This window comes from Urocitellus parryii, chromosome 15 (genome assembly GCF_045843805.1).
Source record: "Urocitellus parryii isolate mUroPar1 chromosome 15, mUroPar1.hap1, whole genome shotgun sequence".
Classification (NCBI taxonomy): domain Eukaryota; kingdom Metazoa; phylum Chordata; class Mammalia; order Rodentia; family Sciuridae; genus Urocitellus; species Urocitellus parryii.
The window spans coordinates 573995-593754 of NC_135545.1; the positions used below are offsets into that span (position 1 = coordinate 573995).

Genomic DNA, 19760 nt, shown 5'->3' on the forward strand with positions numbered 1-19760 from the left:
AGGATCATGTGTTCAAAGCCAGCCTCAGCAATGGAGAGGCACTAAGCATCTCAGTGAGACCCTGTCTCTAAATAAAATGCAAAATAGGGCTGGGGATGTGGCTCAGGGGTCAAGCGCCCCTGGGTTCAATCCTGGGTATCAAAAAAAAAAAAAAAAAAGAGGCTGCTGGGGTCTGAGTGTTGATCTCCCCCGAGGTTGTTATGTTGGAACCTAACGCTCATTATGACAGCATTAAGAGATGAGGCCTCTGAAATGAGGGTTCCACCTGTGAATGGTTTGAGTGCCCAAGAGAAGTGCACAGGTGCTCCCTTGCCCCAGGTCTGCCATGTGCAGCTGCAGGAGGCACCACCATGCCGACCAGGCCCTCACCAGGCACCCTGATCTTGGACTTCCCAGACTACAGAATTGTAGCAACATGTTTCTACTGTTTATAAATTACCCAGTTGAAGGAGCTTTGTTAGAGCAGCCCAACCAGATGAAGACAGACGAAGACACAGAAGGCAGAGCGAGGAGCTCCCAAGAGCACCACTGAAAGACTCAGCCCATTTCTCTGCTTCTCGTTTTTTCAGGCTGGGTCTGTAACCTGTTGATATTAATCCTATTTGATATTTTCTACACTAAAAAAGTCAAGTTCCTGAAACTCAAGATATAGCCCAAGTATTGCTTTTAAAGCTGAGCCCTAGCCAGGAGAGGAGGTGCACACCTGTCATCTCAGCCACTCAAGAGGCTAAGGCAGGAGGATACAGGTTTGAGGCCAGTCTGAGCAAGTTAGTGAGACCCTGTGTCAAAAGGAAACATAAAAGGGCTGGGGATGTAGATCAGTGGTAGAGCACACCAGGGTTCAATCTTTTCAAAGGGAAAAGAAAAGAAAACCAAGTCCTAGGCCCATTTTTTTTCCAAAACACTTTATTAGTTATTGACAGATCTTTATTTATATGCCGTGTTGAGAATTGAACCCAGTGCCTCTCACATGGTAGGCAAACGCTTTACCACTGAGCCACACCCCCAGCCCTCCTAGCCCCATTTTTAACACAGGAGAAGTGACTCTGTTCTGTCTTAAGACCACTGAGGACATGGGTGTGGCCTTACCTACAGAGACCAGCAGTGTGAAGGTCTCCAGCATCACATCATGGTACAGGGTCCTCTGGGCAGGCTCTAGTTGCCCCCACTCCTCCTGGGTGAAATCCATAACCAGGTCCTCAGCTGAGTCAAACCTGGCACTAACTGCTGGTGGGGGCAGGTGGTGAATGGGAACAACAGCTGGGCTAGATGGGGTCTGGAGGTTGGGGTCCGAGTTTCCTATGGCCTGTTCCTCATTGGTGTAGGAACAGCCTCTCCCCTGTCTTCCAACAATTTGGATGGAGAAAAGAGTTGGTATCATAGAACCATCCCACTAGTTAACCTCACATCTTAGGTTACAATTCCCCGTTGCACTAAGTTCTCTGCACTGACCCAATCTGGAGGGTCTGGGAAAATCCCTTTCCAGCAGGACCCCACTCTTCAATTTCGGGCACTTAAACATTAGGGTAACTGCATGGTCTTCAGAAAAGGTGGGGTTCATGGGGCAATTCCCGTGGTTATCACACCCTTCCATGTGTGTTTCCCAATACTCCCCAGAGAGGCTAGTTCCTCCCAGCAGGTTTGTGGGTAGGATTAGGGCCATCAGGAAAGGTCTCTGTGTTTTTGCTCCTACCCTGGAGCTCTTTTTCCCACAGAGGTGGCCACATTCAAGGTGCCAACTTGGAATCAGAATCTCGAGACGACGAGCACCTTAACCTAACCTTCTTGCCACCACAACTAGGAGCCAGAAGGTCTGTGTTGGCCATGAACTCCAGGCCTCAGGTTTGCCATTACAGGTGAGGAGGCAGCTGGGGAGAGAGGTGGAGCTGGCTGGAGTGCCCTCCTGGCAGGGGAATGACAGGGCACAGGCTGAGACACCACAGGCTTCCGAGGTGGGGCCCCGAGAGGCCGAATATGAGGACAGAAGCGTGCCTACCCCCGCCCTGGTGATGAGGAGCCCAGCGGTCATTCCCCGTGTTTCTGGCCTCTTGCGGGAACAGTCAGGTCCAGCTCTGGGGAAAATGGGGATGTAAGCAGCTGGGGTGGTTTCTGCAGTGACCAGAGATGCCAAGCCTAAGGCTCTTGGGTGCAGGTAAAAGGTCTGGCTGTGGGACGCTGGGGCCCAGCACCCAGGCAAACCCCAGGAAGTGAAACCTCGCCTTGGCATTTCAGAGCGCCAGGCGGGCCGAGTGGGTGCTCTGTGCACTGTCCTGCCCACTCCGCATAGGGAAACCGAGGGCAGAGTGGGCACATTCTCCAGAGAGGTTGCACAGGTAATTTCCAGGATGAGCTTTCCTGACAGGAAGCCGAACAGCTTGGGTCCCCCGGCCCCCGTTGGTGTGCCTCAGACCCTCGGCAGCAGGGTCGCGCCGTCGGTGTTCGGGGCTGACCCCGGCGGCGCGCCCAGGTTTGCTTTCTGCGTCCCAGACTGGGGCTAAAATCCCGGGCTCCCGGTGTCCCCCATCTCCCCTTGGGGGCAGAAGCCGCTCAGGAAGGGCGGGCTCTAGGATGGCCTCGCCGTCGGGGCTCGGCCTACGCCATCCCCTCCACACAGAGCGCCCCGGGACCGGGGGCTGCGGGTCCGGCTGACGCGTCGCAGAGGGCTCAGGCCTGTGGCCCAAGCCCGGTCCAGGCCCTGCCAGCCCCGAAACCACGCCCAAGCCTGAGGAGGCGGAACGGACGACACACGCACACACGCGGGCCAACGCCGCCCGGGCAGGACCTCAGGGAAGGCTCGCAGGCCCAGGCCGGTGGGACCTCCCACTCACTGCGGACCGGCACGATAAAGGCCGTGGCCGCCACCACCCGTGACTGCGCCTGCGCCCGGGAGCGTCAGACTACATCTCCCAGAGACCCGCGCGCACTTCCGGTACCTTCAGGGCTGGCCCAGACCTACCCGGGACCGTCCAGTAACGACAGCAAGACTCGGGATCCGAGCGCCACGTCTCTGACCCACACAGGCTAATTCCTCTTCTTCCACTTCCTAAGGTCGCTGTCCACACCGAGAGGGACTCCCCCTGTACAGGCGGGTGGACGCTGAACTACAACTCCCAGAAGGCGGCAGGCTTCCGATCGTCTCTGTGCTCAGGCCACCTCTCTGCTGGAAGCCCTCCCGCCCCACGCTCCCTCGACGCTAAGGCTTCCGCCAGCCTTAACTGCGCTTGTGCGGAAGGGCGTCGAACTACTACTCCCAGAGGGCCGCGCGCGAAATCCGCGCGCCTCTACGCCGGTGTATTTTAGTAGGAGGCCGGGCCTGGAGTGCCCATCCTGGAGCCATCCGCCCTTTCCAAGGGATGGCCAACCCCAGGACTCAGTTGGCTGGAGGGCATTTGGCAGGGCCCGCCCGGCGAACTCCCCGAGCGACTGCGTTCGGCGTCGTACTGGAAACGGGACCTTGGGCTTCAAGGTGGTAAAGCAGAGCGGTGATTAATAACCGCTCTCACATTGTAAAACAGCAGCTTTCCCCAAAAGCCCAACAGATGACCCCGCCGTGCAGGGTTCCCAGGCTCTTCTTATTACATGGTATCCAACGCATCGCGTGCAAGATGCTAACATTTTGCATCTGTTTTACACTTTGATATGTAATTATCAAAACTGCATTTGAACAGCAGCATAATCTTCAAAGCTGATGTACCTTCCTTTACTGAATCATCATCTTCTGAACATTCACCAGAGCCTGCCAGGCACCAGGCCCCGGGTGCAGCAGTGAGCACATGAGCAGAGAGCTTCTCATTCTCTCCAGTATACCTCACACATCCATGGAGTGGTGAGGGGGAGGGTCTAAGAAAACCAAGCTGAGCTCCAAGCTCTTGCCCTTTTTAAGAGAGGGCACTTTGTTTCCCATTACTCAAGACTTGCAAGCTGGATTTGAAACTGAGAAAAAGTTTCAAAACAAGGTGATTTTTTTCTTGGAGTGAAACAACTCTGAAAATAGATGATAAGAATTCCTGTTGTTCCAGAAAAAAGCCCTATCTGGTTAAGTTTTCTTTACAAGCAGACACTTGAAAAAGTTTGGCTGGTTCACACTAGAGTTAAAGACTTTACATTTCATAAGCCCTAAAACAAGGGTAATGATGAAAAGATGATTTCTCACAAACAACACACTGATAAAAACAAAGACAAACATACTGGTTTTTCTTTAAAGGTGCCTTGTACATTCTAAGAAGGAAAAAGTTCCAAACGGCCAAGTTCCCAGGTGACTGGCTTGGCTGGCCTGACTGGAGGATGGCCAGGTAGCGGTCCTGCTACATCCTCCACAGTTGGAGCTATCCTCCCGGGCTTTTGCCTTCACCTCCTTCTGTGATATCTATAATGAAATGAAGACCAGGGGCCACCTGAGAACAGAGGGGTACACCATAGTCCCAGCTACTCAGGAGATGGAGGCTGAAGGATTCCTTGAGCCCAGGAGTTCTGAGCCAGCAGTGACATCAAAATTGTGATCCTCCTGCCTCAGCCTCCTGAGTTGCTAGGATTATATCTGTGTACCACTCCGCCAACTGGCAGGTGGGTCTTGTATTGCTTTGAGGATGGAGCTGTGTAGGAAGTTATCACACTAGGGATATAGGAAGGGCCCCTCCTTAAAGTGGTTATTCTGGTGCTTCATGAAGTCGGTGACCCAGATGGTTACCCCAGCGTCTTGAGAATGCTCATCAGAGCCACAGGGTCTGGGAGTGAGTGAGTCTGATCCTTGTCTTACCTGTGGCTCTGATGAGCATTCTCAAGACGTAGGTTCTGTGATGATTGAAGACCTTCCTCTTCCACAGTCACCTTGATTCCCTGGAAGGGATTTTTACCCGGCCCTAGGCAAGGCCTTTCTGGAAAGCACTACAGAGACTTGTATATCAAGAGCATTCCACAGTGGTGCGGGAGGCGGAAGCAGGAGGATCACAAATTCAAAGCCAGCTTCAGCAAGGCCATGAGCAACTTAGTGAGACTCTCTCTCAAAATAAAAATTAAAAAGGGTTGGGAGATGTGGCCAGTGGTTAAGTGTCCCTGGGTTCAATATCCAGTACCCAAACGAAATATACCAGAAGTTTGCAGTGTGGAATTTATTCAAAATATGGATAAGGATTTAGGCATCAAGATTCACTATGAAGTACCCAAAAGTGGAGCTTGGTGGGATCGATACTCCCCACCCCATCACATAATAATATTCAACTGTAGGAAAATACGCAGCATCAAACCCTCTGAGGACTAAATATGCCAAGTGCAGAAAGAGGTTCAGGAGAAAATGGGATATGGAAGATGTCTTCGCAAAGGTCCTGGGCGGCCAACCATGAGCCTTGTGTTCTTCACTATTCTCTGTCTCCTCCAGCTCACATGGTGTCATCACATGTGACCACTACCACGGAAGAAACAAGGAAATACCGCATTTACTGCCCATCTGTAATAACTTCATGAGGAGGCTGTCAACATGGGAAAGGGCTGACAGGTGGTCAACACCAGGGGCACGTGTGACTTTCTCTCCTGAAATGTCTGCGGTGCTTCTCACTGTTCCCAGGCTCTGGTGTGGGTTTACAAGCAGGGGAAGGAGGTGCCGAGGAGCCTACTGCCCGGCCACCGACACCCTGACCAGTTCCTAACCTAGTCACCTCTGCAAGGGGCCCCAGGAAAAATACCTGACCCTGGGATCTGTTCTAGTTTGGAAACGGACGCCTTTCACAGCTGCCAGCAGTGTCCTGTGCCCTAAGGTCTGCTCTCCGGTGCTCACCACCCTCAGCCTCGGCGCTCTCCAGGGTCCCGGGCCGAGGGTGCCGGGCGCGCCTGGCGGAAGGCGCTGTGGGTGGCGGGTGCACGCGGCCCGACGGGGCAAGGCCAGGGAGCTCTCCGGCTGTGAGAGGGACCCCCGGGCAGGTGCCGCGCGGCAGCCCCGGCGCGGGGCTCTGGGTCAGGGACCGACTGCAGGCGGCGTGGGGCGTGGTGGCGGCAGACAGGGCCCGGGGGCGCGGCGTCTCCCACGTCCTCCCGGAGGCTCACCCGGCGGCCAGCGCCCCCGGAGCCCAGTGCGCGCCACGGCCCCGCGCAATTCCGACCCCCGTTCGGCGGCCGCGGAAGGTGCTCCGGCGCCGGCGGGCAGGGCGGGCTCGGCCTGGCCCGGTGGCCGCTGATGCCCGCCCGGGTCTCCTGGGGTCCGGGGGCCCCGGGGGCCCCGGGTGAGCCAGCTTCGCGGCGGGACCTGGCGGCAGGTGACCGGAGGGCCGGGGTGTTCCAGATTCGGCTCTTTGAGCCACACCAGCCGTGTGACCTCTGTCCCAGAGCAGGGGGTAGACGCAGCCATTGACCGGCAGAGCCACTGAAACTCAGGTTCCCTGAGCCCCCTCCCCAGCCACCGACCACAGGTGGGCACCACCGCGCCGGGCTCACTTGCGTCTGTCGCCCACTCCGTAAATGGAAAAGAAGGTCTGTTTTATGTGATTTAATATACTCTATAAGTAAGGGCCAGAATAGAGTTTTAAAAAGTCCAAGACAGTGCCAGCCCAGCTTTGAGTCTCAGGTGAACCGCGTTCTGTGGTTGAGACAGGCTGATGCTGAGCACTGACACTGCACGCTGCGTGAGGGGACAGTAGTGTCTTACCATGTCACCCGACCTGTGTTTGGAGAGTTCTTATGCTGACTCCAACACTGAAGCTGTTTTTAAATACTAATAGTATATTACGGTATGGTCCCAATGCTGTATTTGCACATACACTCAAGAGTGATTCACTTGAAAAGTGCGATTTAATGAGAACTGAGAAAAGGATTCAGGGAGGCTCCCTGGCTCTGGGACCGAGCTGGGACCGAGCTGCCCAGTGTGGAGATGAGGAAGCAGGAGGGTGTGAGTAGGGGAAGCAATGGGAACTCCCCTGCAGAGGTTGGATTGGAGCCTGAGCATCCACCAGGAGCTGCTAGCAAATGCCCAGGTAGACAGTGCCTTCTGGGCCCTGAGAGTGGACTGACGGGCCTTGACCTTTCCAGAGGCCACAGTGTGGCTGGCTCCTGTCAGTAAACACAGAAGAGACCTGCAGGAAGTGTAAAGGCCTGGACATAGGAGTTCCTGGAGGGATGGGGACTGGAGTACTCTACACACCACTCACTGTGTGTAAGAGCCACAGGTGGGAAGAAAGAAGTCGGGTGCCGAGAGCTCATTATTCTCCTTCCTACAAATGAGCATCTGGAGTGGCATGGGTCCCCCGGTTTGTTCTCTTGGTGGTTAAAATTGGCGTGGCCCTTCAGGCCCATGATGGCTCATTTGTGCATTCATGTCTCCAAGCCACTTGGAAATGTCCCTATCAATTTAGTTTGTCTCTAGAGTCGAGGTGAAAGACACCAGCCATCAGAGGCCACCTGAATCCCAGATCCGTTGGGAGGTAGCCTAGTGCCAGACAAAGATTTACAAACTTTTTGTAAGCAGCAAAACTTTATCCCAAATGAAGTCTAACTCAAAAGCCCAGTTTCAAAAATAAATCAACTAAAAACAGAATGACTGCTTGCTGGGGTCTGGGAGGGCAAGAAATGGGCTTGTTTGGGTGGTGAGTATGTTCTGGAGTGAGATGGTGGTGACGGCTGTGCAGCTGTGAGAACATGCTAAACACCCCAGAACTGCTGAGCAGAGCTGCAACTCAGCCACTGGCCTGTGCCTTTCTGCACGGATTCCAACCCATGGGGAGGTCTTCTGGTCCTCATTTGGGGCCAGTTTTCCACTCTGCCCCACAACATTTGGCAATGTCTGGAGACGGACATGGTTAGGACAAGGGGTCATTTTGGTGTCACCTGATTGAGCCCAGAAATCCTGCTAAACATTCTATATTACACTAGCCAGCCCCTCTGGGGGGATGATGGCCAGTGTCTCATTAAGGGGTCCTTCTTCCTGCCCAGGATGACCCAAACCACCCGAAGAATTACAGTCTCAAATAATCAGCAAATAACAAAGCACATATACTCAGAAATATATTTATGGAATGCGAAGCCCCTGATAGACCTGGTCCACGTGGGTTCTGGAACTGGACAAAGGCAAAATGGCTCTGGTGGTTTATTAAAGGGGGTCCATCCAAGGCAGGGACAAGGTTTGCTTGTGATGTCTTGCAGTCAGCAGGTTGATTGGCATCTTGGCAGGTCACACCCATCTCAGGTGCTATGTGGGATCTTTGGCAGAGCCTAAGGGGGAGGTCCACCTGCATCTCAATGCCAGACTTACCCCCTCAGGAGGCTGCTACAACAGCCCACAGAGCAGACAAAGCCCGACCACAAAGAGTGATTTGGTGCAAAACATCAGTTGTGCCAAGTTGGGGCAGCCTGAATGCAGTCTCTCAACTGTAAAGTGTACCCTCTGTGGCCGAAGTAGCAGCTCCGTGGGCCCTGTGGGCTGCCTCTGAGTGGGCCGCAGTGTTGTCCTCCTGTGTGGATGTGAGTCCATGCCTCCGCCTGCTCGTGGTGGCCAGTGCCCCCAGGCTGTTCCCTGGGGCGGTTTCCCAAAGTGGTGAGCTGTACTGTCTCCCCTCTGTCTCTGCATCACGGCCGCTTCATGGAGATGAAATTCACTCAAAACGAGCCCGTTTCTGGCCCTCCCAGACCCCAGCAAGCAGTCATTCTGCTTTTAGCTGATTTACAAATTCACGTACCGTCAAGTTAACTAAGTGTGCAGTTCAATGTTTTGGCATATGGTGGGTCCCTGACAATTTGGGTTGGAAACGCACAGGTCCACTCACACAGGGGTTCTCGTGTGTGTGTGTGTGTGTGTGTGTGTGTGTTTTGGATATTTTTGACAATTTGGAAAAACTCAAAGATGAACCTTGTAGTCTAGAAATATTGAAAAAAATTAGAGGAAGGTGTCATGAATGTATTGAATATTAGATTAAATAGTCTTTTATTATCCACTATCAAGAATATATACGAATCTATTATAAAGAGTGAGAAGTTGTCAAACTCTGCAGAGACACCTACAGGCTGGGCATGCAGCAGCCCAGCCTGGGGAAGTGTGGATGGACCTGAGATGTAGTGTCACATCAATGGCATGGAACTGTGTGGTACTGAGGTATGTAGCACCTCCTGCTGCTGTGACAGGTGTTGTGAATGTCCCCTGAGGTGCTGGGTAACAGGCATCACCAGTGTCTCCTGAGGTACTGTGACAGGCATGGTGAGAACCCCTGAGGAGCTGTGTGACAGGCATAACTAGTGTCCTCTGAGGTGCTGTGTGACAGGTGTACCTAGTGTCCCCTGAGATGCTGTGTGACAGGCATAACTAGTGTCCTCTGAGGTGCTGTGTGACAGGTGTACCTAGTGTCCCCTGAGGTGCTGTGTGACAGGCTGACCTAGTGCCCCTGAGGAGCTGAGAGATTTCATGTGTCCTCTGAAGAGCTGTGTGACAGGTGTCCCTAGCGTTCTCAGGCATTGTGAGTGTCCCCTGAGGTTCTGTGACAGGCATCACAAATGTCCCCTGAAGTGCTCTGTGACAGGTGTCCTAGTGTCCCCTGAGGAGCTGTGACAGGCATCAAGTATCCCTTGAAGTTCTGTGGGGGAGGTGTCACCAGAGTCCCCGAGGTGCTGTGCTGCTCTCCCGGCCCTGGTGGCCGGCCGCAGTGCGCTGTCACTGTGGGAGGCACCTAGGGTTTCCAGAGCCTTGGCCCTGGTGACGCTCCTGAAAACGTGTGACTCCACGTCGTGTCAGCTCGGCTTCGGTGGGCAGCAGAGTGTCAGTGGTGGAGTCTGGGGACTCAGGTGGCACGCAGACTGGAACATGGACCCTCGTCCAGGGGTCAGCTGTGTCCAGTTGTGCCCCCAGCGTCCCCCGCCGCCTCTGGCCACCACGCCGCGCTCTGTCCCCGTGGAGTCGCCTGTTCTGGACGCTGCGGTCTGCCTAGGTGGCCGGGTTCTGCTGCTCGTGGAGCGGCCGTTCCTGCGGGTCGCAGGGCGGATCCCTGCGGAGGCTCGCAGCGCGCCCCCTCGAGACCCCCCGCTGCGCTGCCGTTCCGGCCCAGGGCACCGGGAAGGGCCTGGGTTCCGGAGGACACGCATGGCCATGGCACACGCCCACCTGACGGGTCAGGGCCGAGGTTCCCCGCCAACCGCAGCCTGACGCCCTGCGGGGTGAAGTGGCCTCCCTGGGCGCTGTCCCTGCACACTGTGTGTCCAGTGGTGGTGGGTGGTCCCCTAGGGCCTTCCTGAGGGTCTGTCCTGTGTGTCCAGTGGTGGTGGGTGGTCCCCTAGGGCCTTCTTGAGGGTCTGTCCTGTGTGTGTGTCCAGTGGAGGTGGGTGGTCCCCTAGAGCCTTTGTCAGCGTCTGTTCTGCTTGTGCCCAGTGGAGGTGGGTGGTCCCCTGGGAACCTCCTCAGCATGTCCCTTGTCTAGAGGGCCAGCTGTGGTTTGTGGCTGCTGGGCCACTGCGTCCTGGTGTCGCCGAGAGCTTCCTTCTGCAGAGCTGCAGCACCCACCCTTAATCCCAGCCCCACTCCTCCCGCCTGGACCTGGGCCCTGACCCCAGAGTCAGGGCTGAAGGGGCCCTGCTCCTCCCTGGTGGGTGGCCCCCTAGGGCCTTCCTCAGGGTCTGTCCCGTGTGTGTCCAGTGGTGGTGGGTGGTCCCCTGGGGACTTCCTGAGGGTCTGTCCTGTGTGTGTCCAGTGGTGGTAGGTGGCCCCCTAGGGCCTTCCTCAGGGTCTGTCCTGTGTGTGTGTCCAGTGGTGGTGGGTGGTCCCCTAGGGCCTTCCTGAGGGTCTGTCCTGTGTGTGTCCAGTGGTGGTGGGTGGTCCCCTAGGGCCTTCCTGAGGGTCTGTCCTGTGTGTGTGTGTCCAGTGGAGGTGGGTGGTCCCCTAGGGCCTTCCTGAGAGTCTGTCCTGTGTGTCCAGTGGTGGTGGGTGGTCCCCTAGGGCCTTCTTGAGGGTCTGTCCTGTGTGTGTGTCCAGTGGAGGTGGGTGGTCCCCTAGAGCCTTTGTCAGCGTCTGTTCTGCTTGTGTCCAGTGGAGGTGGGTGGTCCCCTGGGAACCTCCTCAGCATGTCCCTTGTCTAGAGGGCCAGCTGTGGTTTGTGGCTGCTGGGCCACTGCGTCCTGGTGTGTGCCACAGGAAAGACATGGCCTTCGCGCGCCGTGTTCAGCAGGGCCTCCCCTGGGCCTCGGAGTGCTGGTGACGCACCGGTCCCTGTGGCCTGCTCCCCTCCTGAGCCGGCAGCACCTGTGGCCCCTGGCCTGTGTGTCTGCACCTGGTCTGGGCCCGGATGCCCTGTTCCCAGCGCAGCCCTTTGGCTGAGTTTGAACATGTGCCTGTTTAGGTCGCTAAGATGCCTGTCGCGGGGTTTGGGGGCGCTCACCTGTGATCCCAGCAGCCGGGAGCTGAGTCTGGAGGAGGCAGTTCCCAGCCATCCCGGGCACCTGAGCGAGACCCTGCCTCAAAAGCAAGCACAGAAAGGCCTGGGGTGTGGGTCAGTGGTGGCCCACCGCTGGGCTCCCTTCTGAGAACTAGAAAAAAGCTGCCAAATTGTTTCCCAAAATAACTGCACGCATTTGCTTTGTCCCTGGAAATGAAGAGACGCCCGTTGTTCTCGCCTGGCTTCTGTTGTTGGCGAGGGTTGTCTGGGCCTGTGTGGGTCCCCTGGGGTGTGCTGCCCTCGTGTCCACCATGGCACGCCTGCACTTGGCCCTCTGATCCCACCTCTGGTGAGGTGGACATTTACAGGCGCTTTCCTGGAGACTTTGAGACACCTTGGTGGGCTCTCTGTGGTCACCCTGCAGTGCTCCGGGCTTGGCCCTCTCCTGCCCTGCCCTGCCCTGCAGCTGTCCTGAGGAGGCCATCCCGGGGCCTATGCTGGTTTCCTGGAATGTGCATGTCCCTATCCTCTGCCCTACGCCCAGGAGCCGCTTCCTGCCTGTGGCCAGCCATAAACATGGGCTTCTTTCCCTCAGTGTGTCCCTGTGGGGCTACCGGGTGGCCCAGGGCTTTGTTTTTGCCATCGAGGAGATCAACAGGAGCGTCCACCTGCTGCCCAACCTGACCCTGGGCTTCTCCATCCGAAGATCTGGGGACTGTGCACGGAGCCCGTTGGACATGCTGAGCTTTCTCACGGGGCAGGAGGAGCCCATCCCAACCATGCCTGTGGACTCCGCCTGCCCCGGGGGCCGTGGTGGGGATACGCGGTCAGTCCTGACGGTCTCCGTGGCCGGGCTGCTGGGGCTCTGCAAGTCTCCCCAGGTGAGTCTCCCCAGAGCCTCTCCCTGGCAGCGAGTCTGTGCTGACTGGGGTGGTGCTGACCGTGCTGGCCCTGCCCCTGCACAGCGGAGGAAGCTGAGGATCAGAGGAGGTGCCAGAGGGGCCGTGCTCACCCAGCCTGCAGGTCCAGGAGCCAGGGTCTGAGGCCAGGCCAACCCCGGACTCCTGCCACAGCGTCACTCACCACCGCCTCTCCGAGTCCCACTCTGGTGGCACTTCCACGTGCCACCTCGTCTTTTCACCTCATGATGGGGATTGAGAGGTGACTCCCGGCACACAGGTCACCCACTTGAGACAAGCGGCTCAGTGCCTGCACAGGTGCATACCAAGGGCCATAACTGACTGGGAGACAGGTACAGACTCCAGGACCTCCTTCCCACCCAGCCCCCCAACCCCAAGGTCCCATTAGCCTGGGAGAGCTGGGGCTGAGCCGTCTGGCAGCTGCCACTCAGGTTTCTTGGGAGATGACTGCACCCAGCTGCGCTCCAGCTTGGGTGACCAGCTGCCCGGTGTGCTCAGGCGACGCTTCTGAGAGCCACAAAACTGGGAAACTTGTCCAGGGCAACTGGGGGCGAACTGGCCACTCCTTCTCTGTCAGGGTGTCCACCTTCTGCAGTTCCAATCTGAGGGCCTGAGCCTGAGTCCTGCTTCTCATCTGCACTCTCCCCCTGCCCTGCAGGTCAGTTATTCATCCACACTGCCCATCCTCAGCGACAAGACCCAGTTCCCATCCTTCCTCCGGACCCTGGCCGGTGACCTCGTGTCCTCCTAAACGGTGACCCAGCTGGTGCTCCACTTTCGATGGACCTGGGTGGACATTCTGGCCCAGGATGATGACTTTGGGCAGCAGGCCAGCTCTCTGGCTGCCCAGGAGCTGAGCCAGGCTGGCATCTGCCTCGAGGTCCAGCTCTAGGTCCCTTCCCAGCAGTGGTGGTTCTGGTTTTCCTGAGCCACTCAAATTTCCTGCTCATCTGGCAGGGGCTGCTGGGTCTTCGGGTCTCAGGCCAAGTCTGGGTCAGCAAGGGCACTCTGCACCTGGCCACGGCCCTCGATGTGCCGGGCGTCTCCCAGGTCCTGCAGGGCCCCTGCGGCCTCATGTTTCACAGCAGCCGGGTGCCTGGCCTCCCCGAGTTCTTGGCTCCCCTGCACCCCAGCCGGGCCCCAGAGGACGTGTTCATACAGAGGTCCTGGGAGGACACTTTTGAGTGCACGTGGCCCCACAAGAATGGCGCAGTGGCAAGGGTTGTCCGGCTCTGCGAAGCCAGGAGTATTCTTTCTGGAAAGTGAGCAAAGTGCCGTCTACAGCATCGCCCACGCCCTGCAGGACCTGGTGGCCTGCGAGCCCTGGGATGGGACGTGTGCAGACTCTGGGCACTTCCTGCCCTGGCAGGTGAGAGGGAGGGGTGGAGGCGGGCGCTCACTCTGCCAAGCTCCAGAGGCCGAGCAGAACCCACGCCGCCCAGCTCGATGCCTGTGGTCTGCGTCCTAACCGGAGCACTGGACAGGGTGCCAGAGTCCCTGCTGTCACCCTGCTGCAGGTGAGGCACATCTCTGTGGGGTGGCTCCCTTTAGCAGACACCGGATCCCAGTGGAACACATTCTAGGTAGACAGCAAAAGCGTGTCCCGAATTTGGAGTTTTGACCAACAACGTATGACCTTTGCGTACGTGTGCTTTGTGCGAGTTTGAACTTCAGATAACCGTCAGGCACCTGTTAGTTCAGCGTCTCCCAAACACTGCGTGGGGGGTGGCTCTGCTGGAAGGAGTCACTCTTTCAGTGGGATTCAAGGCAGAGACTGCTGTGTTTTGTCTGGCAACTCCACCTCCATGTGTGAGTTTCCAGAAACTCATCACAAAGCAGGACAACGTAGGTCGGCACCCAGGGCGATGACGATGCCCAGGTGTGTGCAATGGGGACCCAGGTGGGCCTGCGTGGACGCTGCTCCTCCAGGCCTGTCAGCAGAGGGTGGGTGTCCCAGCCCAGGCGCCCCCCGAGCCAGGGTGCATGAGGATGTCCATGCAGTCCTCCATCCACCCTACAACGTTGAGTAGTAAGTTTGTGACTGTCTTGCTATAAACACAGCCTGATGTGGACTCTTCATGGTTACTTTAGTGACTTTCCTTCTGATTTTACAGGAAGTTAAAGTTCTAAGATTGTTGTAAGCCCTGGCAAACACCACAGGTTCTGGTGCCCAGTGCCCAGCGGGCCCGTCAGCCCTGCCTGGAGCTCTGCCCGCTCACCCCTGGGCCCAGTGCCCTTGGCCATCCCTGGCCAGCCTACAGCATCCCCCTTCCTCCCCAGCTTCTCCATGGCCTCAGGATGGGACCGAGATGATGTTTGATGCCCACGGGGACTTGGTTTCAAAATCTGACATTCTGCAGGGGCAGAAGACCCCTGAGGGCTGATTCCGCTTGGTCCACAGAGATGAGATGGACCCTCGAGCCTCTTCAGGGAGCAGAATGACAGTCCACCTGCAGGAGGATCTCCAGGTGAGCTGCCTGGGACCTGGATGATGATCCTGGAATGTTTGAGCTGGAGTAACTTGGAGGGCCAGGGTCCTTGTCCCCAGGAGGTGTGTGAAGTGTCAGTGGCTCTAGATTGCACCAGGGATCTCAGCCAGGTTAGCCCTCCAGCCCCTTCCTGAGTGAAGAGGCCCCTGCTCAGTGTAAAATGGAAGTGTCAGCCAGGCCTGGTGCCCCCACCCCATGATCCCAGCTGCTCAGCACTCTGAGGCAGGAGGACCACAAATCCCAAGCCAGCCTGGGCAGCTCATCGAGGCCTGTCTCAAAATATAAAGTCTGGAGCTGTAGCCCAGGGCAGAGGAAGCTTGGGAAGGCCCTGGGTTCTGTCCCCAGAGTTGGGAATAAATTCGCAGTGGCAGGAGAGGGACTGCAGTCTGCACGGAGTCTCCTCCAGGGTCTGTGTTCTGGGCAGAGAGGCATGCCCTCCACCCATCTCCTTCCCTGTGCACCTGGGAGTGGGCAGGGCAGCCATCCCCATCTCAAAGGTCACCAAGCCCAGTTGCTGTCAGGAACAGAGTGTCTCGGTGTCCACACTGGCCACCACCAGGCATGCGCCTGCCCTCTCTGAGCCTTGCCTCACGCAGTCCTGGGGCATCTCAGCTGAGTTGGCCTCAGGTTTCCGGGTGGGCGTCAGGCCCCCTCCAGGTCCTCCACCCCGGGACACACTGGCTTGAGCTGGGGCTTCTGCTCCTCTGAAGGGGGAGCCCTGCACCCCACACTTCTCTCAATTCATCATTGTCCCTAAAGTCCCCTGTAATAATTCTTCTCTAGGGGGCACTGGGCCAAGGGAGGCAGATCCACCCCTTATATTGATTGGCGTGCCGCTGCAGTGCCTGCCCACTTGTGTGTGTGTGTGTGTGCGTGTGCATGTGTGTGGGCATATGTGGGTGCACAGTTAGGGGGTGGACCCTCCAAAGGATCCGTGTGCGTGTGAGTGTGCATGAGTGTGGGTGTGTGTGTGTGGTTGGTTGCGTGCATGCCTGACTGTGCATGTGTGTTAGTGTGTACAAGTGTGTGTGTGTGGTTGGTTGCGTGTGTGCCTGACTGTGCATGTGTGTGTGTACAAGTGTGTGTGTGGTTGGTTGCGTGTGTGCCTGACTGTGCATGTGTGTGTGTACAAGTGTGTGTGTGGTTGGTTGCGTGTGTGCCTGACAGTGCATGTGTGTTAGTGTGTACAAGTGTGTGTGTGGTTGGTTGCGTGTGTGCCTGACAGTGCATGTGTGTTAGTGTGTACAAGTGTGTGTGTGGTTGGTTGCGTGTGTGCCTGACAGTGCATGTGTGTTAGTGTGTACAAGTGTGAGAGTGTGTGGGTGGTTGGGTGAATGTGGGTGTGAGCATGTGTGTGCAAGTCTGTGAGTGTTGGTGGGTGTGCTTCAGTGTGTCATGGGGTGTGTGCATGTGTGGTCAGAGCCAATGGTCTCTGATGGCAGAGTGCCTGGGAGACTGTTCTGGTCAGCTCCACCACCAGGCAGGCCAGGTGGCCCTGTGGAGGGGGCGCACCTCCCCGCACTCCTGGGACGGCTCCAGCCTGGCTTCTGATGAGACAGAGACATCAGTCCTGAGAGGCGCCTGTTTTGTGGGTGGGAAGGACTCCAGTTTGCTTCTCCGGGCAGGCTTGCCCACACCAGGGACCTGTGCCCTGCCTGGTCACTGGTGACACCTGCTCTTCGTCTTCAGGTGCCCAGCTCTGACTGCAGCAGGAATTGTGCTCCAGGTTCAGCCAGACCCCCCGACAGGGAGCCCCTCATGGCTGTTTCCAGGGCAGCCCCTGCCCTGAGGCCAGTTTGCAGACCACACAGGTGAGGGTGGGAGGAGGTGAAACCAGGGCGGTGCCCTGCTGGCCTCTCAGGTTCCCGGTCCAGGCAGCTGTGGCACACAGCCTTTTTGGTGCATCTTGCTGGCCAGGACACACTCCTGCAGTGGTTTTTACGTAGCCTGTTGTTGAGCTGTCGATATGGACAGGTGCATGGTCAACTCATGGCGCCTGATGAGTCCCACCTCATAGATGCTGGCCCTGGCCCTGGCCCTGGCCCTGGTTGGTAGACAGAGCAGGAAGCTGGTGTAGGGGGGTGGTCAGCACACACCTGTAATCCCAGTGGCTTGGGAGGCTGAGGCAGGAGAATTGCAAGTTCAAGGCCAGCCTCAGCAACTTATCCAAACCCTATCTCAAAATTAAAAATAGAAAGGGCTGGGGATGTGCCTCAGTGTTAGAGTGTCCATGGATTCCAAAAAAGAGAAGAGCAGGAGCTACCCCTCTGGCCCTCCTGCCCATTGCCCTTGGGACCCACCTCCCACCTCCTGGAGAGGCAGGTCTGACCTGCTGTAAGGGGGATGGCACAACTAGGGTCTTCCTCGACCCGCATTTCCCTCTGCTTTATGCTGTGAGGTCCACCCCATGGCTGTGTGCTGCGGTACCACTGTCGGGCGGCTGAAGCAACAGAAATCCAGGTTCTGGTGCAGGAGCCTGGAAGTCTGAGGCCAAGGTGAGGTAGAGTCCCTTCTCCAGAGAATACCTGCTTGGCCTTTAGATGGCACCTTCTCCTGTCCTTCCACACCAGCCCTGCGCGTCTGTGTCCTAACCCCCTTCTCAGAGGGACAGCAGGCAGATAGAGGAGGGCCTTCACCTTACCCCCTCACCTCCACCTTACCTGTCTCAACCCCATTCTGAGGTGATTCTGGGAGGCACAGCTAGGCCTACGGCAGGGGCTAAGAACACTTCTCGCCACTGCTGGGAAATCGAGCACCTGGAAAACCTCTGACTCCTGTACGCTGGGCGTGCATTCCCCCTTGGGCCCCGGCTCTAACGTCCCCACCCAGCAGCCACATGGATGGGTGTGAACCACTTGTCCCGCACTGCTGCATGGCTCCCCTCAGAGTCGGTGCCATCGTACCCTGGGATCTCTGTTTCCCACAGACGTGAAGCAGTGTCTTAAGTGCCCAGAGACCGCTGCGTGCCCAGGGCAGAGACCTTCCTGACTTTTGACGCACCCCTGGGACTCATGCTGGCTGTGCAGCAGTCCTGCTGGCTGCCTGGCAGTGCTGGTCCTTGGGGTGTTCCTGAGGCACCAGGACACACCCAGGGTCAGGGCCAACAACAGAGCCCTCAGCTAGGTGCTGCTGGCCTCCTTGGTGCCCTGTGTCCCACCGCTGTCACCTGCCTCCTCCGCCAGACCACCTTTGCTGTTGTGTTCACTGTGGCTCTTTCCTCCGTCCTGGCCAAGACCCCTACTGTGGCCCCAGCCTTCAGTCACCAGGCCAGGGTCCAGGGCCCGGGTGTGCCTAGGACGCCGTGCCTCCTCCTCAGTGGTCCTCATTGCCTCCCTAACACAGGCTGCTCTCTGTGGGGTGTGGCTGGGCCCCTCCCCACCATTCCCAGACAGGGACTTGGACTCTGAGCCCAGTCTCACTGTCCTCCGGTGCCAGGAGGGCTCCGGCATCGCCTTCACCTGTGTGCTGGGCTCTCTGGCCTCCTCGCGGGGGGCACCTTCTCTGTGGCCTTCCTGGCCAGGGGTCTGCCTGATGCCTTCAGTGAGGCCCAGTTCCTGACCTTCAGCATGCTGCTGTTCTGCAGGGTCTGGACAGCCTTCCTGCCCCGTACCGCAGTGCCCGGGCAAGTCCACTGTGCGGTGCAGACCTTCTCCACCCTGGCCCCCACTTCAGGGCTTCTGGGGGAACCTTCATCCCCAAGTGCTACGTCATCTTGCTGAGGCCTGAGCAGAACGCCCTGGCCTGGCTGAGGCAAGGACACGGGGCTCAGCGGGAAAGGCAGGGCCAGGTGCCCTGGAGGAGGTGTCCCCGCAGGCCAGCCCCGCAGCCTCTAGAACCCGTCTTCACAGAAGACGCCAGGGCGGCCTGTCTGGGGCTCATCATTTCTGTGAGGATCCAGAGACTTAATGGTCAAGAGAGAAGTGAGGCACACAGGCCAGGTGCTGATGACTGTTGGAATAGGACGGGCACCTGGTCAGTCCTGGGCGGTCCTCTTGGTATGTAGTGCTCAAAATTTTCACCATTAAAAATGTTTGGAAAGGGCAGTGAAGTGAGGAGGAGGAGGAGGAGGAAGCACGGGGAGGATGTGGGAGTCTGTTGGTGCCAATGCAGAAAGGAAACCCGTCTGTCATTCCTTGAAAGGTTAAGGGTAGACTCACCATGGGACCTGGTAATTCCACTCCTGGGCGGAACCGGGAGAAATGAAAACATAGGAAAGGTGTAAATGAAGGTCTGGAGAAGCATTCAAACCAAACAGGCTTCCCTGGGCGGGGCGGGGCGGGGGGTGATGACTAAGGGGTGCAGCCTGTATTTCTGGGGTAATTAAATTGTACAATTCATTTTGGTGGTTTTGCACAAGTCTGAATATACAAAAAAACCATTAAATTGCATACTTCAAACTCATGAATTGTATGGTGTGAATCATATCTCAGAATGATAATCACAAAGTGTGGATTTTCATTTTATCCTGATTTTAAAAAACTATTAAAATGAGATAATGACATGGAATACCAAATAGTTAATGATGTAAATAAAGCAGGTTTTAGTTTTTTTTAGTGCCTATTATGGGATTATGGCTATGTTAGAAAGTGGTCCTTATCTGGAGGTTTCACACAGTAGGTAAGTGGTATGGATTCGGAGATTCCTTTTCACATGATCAAAGTGGCAGGTAGCTGGGAGCACTGGCCATGCGTCCGTGGGGATACGATCGCTCTGTCTCTGTCGTCCCAATTCTGAAATCTCACTGAAGGACCTCAGCGACTTCGGGGGACACTGCACTTCATGCCGGACCTGGACTGGTTTGCAGGGGCACCTCACCTGGGGGCACCTCGCCTGGAGGGTCCTTGGCCACTCGCCCTGGGGCACCTCATCAGAGGATCCTTGCCCGGGGGCACTAGCCTGAAGGATCCTTGGGAGGGGGCGGTGGGTGCTGAGGGCCACTGTCAAGTAGGAATGACGCATGGAAATTTCCTTGCCAGCGTACCCCATGTTGCTGAGAGGACACTAGATGGGACATTGCA

General features: G+C 57.0%; 1 protein-coding gene across 1 annotated transcript; it reads left to right on the forward strand.

Annotated features, from left to right (window-relative positions):
* Positions 1–11099: 11099 nt before the first annotated feature.
* On the forward strand, positions 11100–18964 carry LOC113175505 (vomeronasal type-2 receptor 26). Its single transcript, XM_077793274.1, is given in 16 exon segments — positions 11100–11152; positions 11800–12214; positions 12912–13158; positions 13161–13491; positions 13493–13622; positions 14485–14721; positions 16432–16465; positions 16468–16553; positions 16660–16789; positions 17141–17237; positions 17696–17773; positions 17775–17881; positions 17884–17998; positions 18000–18211; positions 18214–18417; positions 18420–18964. Coding segments are annotated over 16 exon segments (2802 nt in total). The 3' UTR covers positions 18746–18964.
* Positions 18965–19760: the final 796 nt, after the last annotated feature.